Source organism: Bidens hawaiensis, unplaced genomic scaffold (assembly GCF_021521415.1).
Source record: "Bidens hawaiensis isolate Kalapana, Puna unplaced genomic scaffold, B.hawaiensis_p1.1 tig00048423_1, whole genome shotgun sequence".
Lineage (NCBI taxonomy): Eukaryota > Viridiplantae > Streptophyta > Magnoliopsida > Asterales > Asteraceae > Bidens > Bidens hawaiensis.
The window spans coordinates 35,001-41,428 of NW_027506083.1; the positions used below are offsets into that span (position 1 = coordinate 35,001).

At 36.6% G+C, this 6,428-nt stretch overlaps 1 protein-coding gene across 1 annotated transcript in view; it reads right to left on the reverse strand.

Annotated features, from left to right (window-relative positions):
- LOC143616649 (thioredoxin domain-containing protein 9 homolog) overlaps positions 1 to 3,180 on the reverse strand; it is a 5,252-nt gene extending 2,072 nt beyond the window's left edge. Inside the window, exons 1-2 of the mRNA XM_077089421.1 lie at positions 3,106 to 3,180; positions 2,752 to 3,027 (exon numbers count right to left, since the gene is read on the reverse strand). Of these exons, the coding sequence (XP_076945536.1) occupies positions 2,752 to 3,027; positions 3,106 to 3,126 (297 nt within the window). The 5' untranslated portion in view covers positions 3,127 to 3,180. The remainder of the gene's footprint in view (positions 1 to 2,751; positions 3,028 to 3,105) is intronic.
- Between the last annotated feature and the right edge of the window lie 3,248 nt (positions 3,181 to 6,428).

Below are 6,428 nucleotides of genomic sequence, written 5' to 3' on the forward strand. Positions count from 1 at the left end.
ACAGTCTAAAGACGCATCCACGATATAAAAACTTTTCTTTATGCTTAATATTTCAAAGTCATATTTCAGTTTCTTCAATGTGAGAGAAATTACAAATTTGGTACCCATTGTTCACTCAAATGTAACACAGGTAGTCTTTAGAGTGGATGGACACTAAAATTACAGTAGTTTCATATATATAAAATGACCAAGATACCCTTACTATTAAAAAATTATACAAATAGATTATGGGTTCACATGATATATTAAAAAAATACATAATAATAAACACCAAAAGCAAATAAATAAGTAAACCCAAACCACTACCACCCTCCGCCACCGGCCATCTCCAGCAAACACATCTCCGTCCTGCTCTACTCTCTTACGGAGTTCTAGCAGCATCACAGTTTCAAGGGGGGGTGGCGATGGAAAACAGCAGAAAAGGAGGTGGGTTGGAAATGGTTGATTGCGTCAGCTTTTTAACCACATAGCCCCCCCCCCCAACCAACCGTAGAATTACGTGAGAGAGCACAGCAGGGACGATTTGTTTTGTCAAAGATTGCCAATGGCAGGGGATAGTGGTGCTTGAAAGTTTATGTAATTGTTATTTTTCTTTATAAATACATAACTTTCAATATTTCAATTGGACTCACGATATACTTACATAATTTTGAATAATGAAGGTATTTTTAATGTCCATCAACCTCAAAGACTATTTGTGTTACGCTTGAGTAAACTATAAACACCAAATTGTAGTTTCTCGAACTTAGGAAAGAAATGAAATATGACTTTACTGAGCATAACGAGCAATAGCGCTCATTGTCATCTAGACCCTAAATAGTAAATAGTATACATTTGTGACACACGTTACCTTAGTAATAATTGAAGTTTTGTTATTAGAAAAAAAGCGACGTGCGCATTTAATTGCATGAAACCGATAAGAAATAAAAAAAAAACAGCTACAAAAAACTGAACCGAAACCAACAGTTTGATTTTATGTTTTTTAGTAAAAACCAAACTTACAGTTCGGGTTTGGTTTTACATGTAAGAAAAAACCAAAACGCCAAACCGAACCAAACTGATAAATTTTCATTTTCTATTTTAAGTAAATTCTAAAATCTAATAAATATGCAATTCAAATATATTAGCCCAAACGTATAATAATCATTTAGTTATTAACTAACAAAATCATATTCACCCAAATCTATTATTTTAGGCCAAAAAAACAGAATTTTAACCCAAAATTCAACCTCAAAAGGAGAACCGAATAACCTAAAACCGAAACCAGTCCGTACACCGTAAACCAAAGAATAAAAAAAAACTAATGGTTTGGTTCGGTTTTTGCCCAAAACCAAACCATGCACACACCCCTAACAATAAACCCCTAAACCGAAAACCTGAAACCAACCCCAAAAGCCAAAAAAACTTAATGCTTCTCAAATTTTCGAAAACCAAAGTTTTAGTTTTTAGTTCGATTTTAGCTCAAAACCGAACCATACACACCCTTAATTCAATTAGTCCCAAAACCACTAATTCTATAACAACAAAACTACAAAACCCTAATTAACAAACATTTAACTTGCAGGGCCAATTCTCTAAATATTATGACAAAATAATACAAACCCAGATCATAACTTTGGGCAAAAAAGAAAAATCAGCCCACATTTTTCCAGCTCAAAACCGAACACAACCTAACGTCCGAACCCAATCCAAAAACCAAAAAAACCATGGTTTGTCAAAACATTCAAGTTTCAGTTTTTGGTTCCATTCCAACCCGAACCCAAACCGTGCACACTCCTAATTCAATTAACCCCTAAACCACAAACTCTATAACCACAAAACCCAAATTAACAAACATTCGAATTACAACGAATCGAAAGATGGTTTTCACCTTGCAGGGCCTTCCAGCTCAAAAACGAACCAAATCAATCAAAAACTAAAAAAACCACGGTTTTTCATAATTTTCAAGTTTCGGTTTTTGGTTCCATTTCAACTCAAACCCAAACCTGAACCGTGCACACTCCTAATTCAATTAGCCCCTAAACCACAAACTCTATAACCATAAAACCAGAAACCCCAAATCAACAAACAATCGAATTACGAAAATGAAATCGAAAGAGGGGTTTCACCTTGCAGGACCAATTCTCTCGATAAAAATGACAAAATAATACAAACCCAAATCATTATTTTGTGTAAAAAAGAAAAATCAGCCCAAATTTTCCCATCTCAAAACCGAACCGAACCCAGCACAAACCAATCCGAAAACCAAAAAAAGCATGGTTTTTCAAAACTTTCAAGTTTCGATTTTTGGCTCCATTTCAACTCAAACCCGAACCCAAACCGTGCACACTCTTGATTCAATTATCCCCCCTAAACCACTAATTCCATAACTATACCCCTACAAAACCCAAATCAACTAGCATTCAAATTACGACAAGTCGACAACGAAATCGAACCAGGGTTTTCACCTTGCAAGGCCAATTCTCTCAATAGAAACGACAAAATGATATAAACCCAAATCATTATTTTAGTCAAAAAGAAACCAGCCCAAATTTTTCCAGCTCCAAACCGAACCAAAACAAACCCAATCCAAAAACCAAAAAAACCACGGTTTTTCAAAACTTTCAAGTTTCTGTTTTTGGTTCCATTTCAACTCAAACCCGAACCCGAACCGTGCACACTCCTAATTCAATTATTTCCTAAACCACTAATTCTATAACTAAATCAACAAACATTCAAATTACGACAACGAAATCGAAAGAGGGGTTTCACCTTGCAAGGCCAATTCTCCCGATAGAAATGACAAACAACTCGATCACTCGCCTTCACAATTGTGAAGAAGTCTTTCTCAGAGAATATTTCAGAATATTCACCGTGACCCAGTGATACCCACTTGGTACGTTTCTCAGCCATCTTCTTCATCTGCTGCAGCCTGCGTTCTCTCAACACTTCGATATCGTCTAGATCTAGCTTCTCTAAGGCTGCTATTTCATCGTCTATTTTGTCCTCTACGGCTTTTGCTACCGTGAGTACTTGCTTCTCTATGATCTGTGTAATTAGGTGAATGATTAATTGATGTTATTATATGCTGTTGTTACAGATGGTTTATGACAGATGGATTCGTACCTCTTGAACCTTGTTTTCCATTGGATTTGATTTTGCTATGGAGTTTGAAATGTGAATTGAAGATCTATAAGATCTGGAGAACTTCAGTGTGTGTGTGTGTGTGTGTGTGTGTGTTTAACTGTGTGTATTTGAATTTGGATGTGGTGTATTGGTTATTGGGCCGGGTTTATTTTAATTAAGAGGCTGGACTACTATTCACGTATGGGCCTAGAGCCCTTGGGCAATAAAAATTATTATTTTTGGGCCGGGTTAATCTCAATAAAGAATTTTTGACACAAGAGATAGAGGTGCAATAAAAACTCGAACCCGAAACCGACCCGAAAAATACCCGGAACCGGTTTTTAATACCCGAACCTGTACCCGACCCTACCCGTAGGCTACAAATAGGGTATGCATTTCAGTACCAAAATTCGTACTTGGAACCGGACCTGATTTTTACCCGATAATACACGAAAACCAGAGCCGGTTCCATGCCTGGAACCAGGTTTCTCCAATACCCTATCTATACCCGAAATTATCTAAAAATTATCCAAAAATCCCCTTAAAAAGTGCAACCCCTTAAAAAAATCTGATCTATGCTATAAAAAAAACCCAGAAAAAACACAAAAATATGGTTTTTTCAATACCTGGAAATAGGGTATTCAAATACCCGGTTTTAGAATACTCAATTCTATACCCAACCTGGACCCGAACCCGACCCGGGTATTGCCAATACCCGATTTTCCAATACCCGCCCATACCCGAACCCGAGTTTATACCCGAAACCGGATATTTGTAAAACCCAATTTTCCAATACCCGACCTCTAACGGTTAACCGGTTATCATCGATAGCGGGTTATGGTTTTTAACCGATTTTGGAGGAGAAAAGCCCTAAGGGAGGAAGGGGCACTCATGGGTACCACACATGCATCACCCCATCCTGCACTGTCACTTCATTTCTACTCTCAAATACCCACAAATCACAAAATCACTGACAACACCTACGCGCAAGTACCCTATAGCTTTTTGTTTGCTTTTTAATTCTCCAAGTACATTAAATGTAAAAAGTGAATCACTTTTATGTGGCAAACATTCGCCATAGAATGAAGACATGCACCTTACCCACATAAGTTGGCGACGGTGTTGCCAGGTGGTTTGGAAACCATGCACCCTACCTATGTTGGTGCCCCATCCTCACTAACTTACGTAGCCGGTTAACCGATAATAATCTATTATAACTAACATTATTAGCATTGTCCTTATTAACAAGTGTTCGGTAAATCGTTTACTATATGAAAATCCGATAAGTATCGGTTCATATCGGTTTGTAACCGGCTTCTCCTATACCAGCTAATAACTTGTTTCGGTTTCGAGTATGTTTAGGTTAGGTTTTTAGTTTTACTTGAAACTGTATAAATCATGATTAATATTGTTTTATGTTAATTTATAAAATTATGATATTTTAAATATATTATTTAATCAAAATTTAGGATGTTACATACATACTTGTTTGTAGACGATAGTACTACATCATGCTTTGCCAACTAGATCTTGTGTATTTACCCTTGTATTCAGTTTCTACCGTGTAGCATTGCTAACAATCAAGAGTTTTGCGTGTATGATTGCGGTGACCCATGATCGCTGCTAACACTTATCGGTCCCACGTGTTTTCTCCTTTGTTTTTGGAATGTGAGTTTTCAACTTAACTTTCAAATTAGAGATTTTCCCTTTGATGATTACGAGCACTTATGACTAACGGTGTCCTCATGAGACTTCTTTGTCTTTTGCCAGAGTTTTGGACCAAGATGTTAATATAAGAGAGACAAACTATTAATTATGTATATTGATTTGGTCTCATATCTAGATACACCATTAATGCACAAACATTAGTACTTTAGTATCATTATTTTAAAAAGACAACTTTTAGATAATGGGCCATGTTTTTATCAATTAATGAAATACATTTTGTCAACTATTTTATTTAGTTAATTTTTTCTTTCTTTCAAAAACCCCAATCACCGAAGGTTGGGCCCAAATAATGACTTTTAAGTAGCGGTGTATAAATCGGGCTTTTCAAATACTCGGGTTCAAATATGGAATCGGGTTCGGGTATGATCACGTATCAGAGAATCGGGTATTGGTAATAACCGGGTCGGGTCCAGGTATTGTCTCTAAAAACCATACCATATGCATTGGGTTCGGGTCGGGTATAGAACCGGGTATTCAAAACCCAAGTATTTGAATACCCTATTTTCGGGTATTGGAAAAACCCTTTTCGGGTTTTTTGGGGTTTTTTTCCGGGTATTTTTCGAATATGGATTAGACTTTTTAAAAGTTTGCACTTTTTAGGGGTATTTTTAATGTATTTTTCGGGTATAGATCGGGTATTTGAAATACCCGGTTTCGGGTATTGGAAAAACCCGGTTCTGGGTATGGAACCGGTTCGGGTTTTCGGGTATTACCGGGTACAAATCGGGTCCGGTTCGGGTTCGGGTTTTAGTACCGAAATGTATACTCTATCCGTACCCTACGGGTAGTGTCGGGTACATGTTCGGGTATTAAAAACCCGGGTACTATAAAAACCGATTCCGGGTGTTTATTTCATATCCGGTTCCGACTTCAGTTTTTTTTTCACCTCTAATAGGAACTTGTTTTGTAACTTGTAAGTGTGTGCCCATTGGCTACGGTTGGTTTTCTTAGTGGGCCCGGCTGTTAACTTAGTAGTAACTAGTAACTAGTTACCTTCTCAACAAAACTCTCAAGTCTCAATAGGACACACTATCTATCTCCTGGATCTATTGCGGTCAACAATCATAACACTATGGATGCCCTGGCCACTAGCACGGTAAACAAACGAACAGGGTCTTGTTCATGTTCATTCATTAAACCTTTAGCAGACAAGTGAACAGTTCACAAACACCGAACCGAACGAAATTTCTTGTGTTTGTTCGTTAAATAAGGAAATGAACTTCTTCGTGAATGGTTCACAAACACAAACCCACGAGCACAATCAATGTGTCATTTGATTTGCTTAACCGATAATTGTCACTGTCAACGGTTCATACACGTTATTAAGTTTGAGTTGGTGTTTTTTTTAGTTACATGCATATTCTGGTTTTAGTTTTACTTAGAAAGAATTAATTACATAATACCCATCCATATTTTAGTTTTTTAGTTAACAGTTTTGATTAAATCTATACGATAAGATTAAAAGTCATTAAAATAATATTAACACATTAAATGAAGAGACATTCATAAACAAACAAATGTAAAGAAACATAAACAGAAAATAGCACATTATCAAATGTTCACCAACACAATTGAACAAACATGGGATCTGTTCA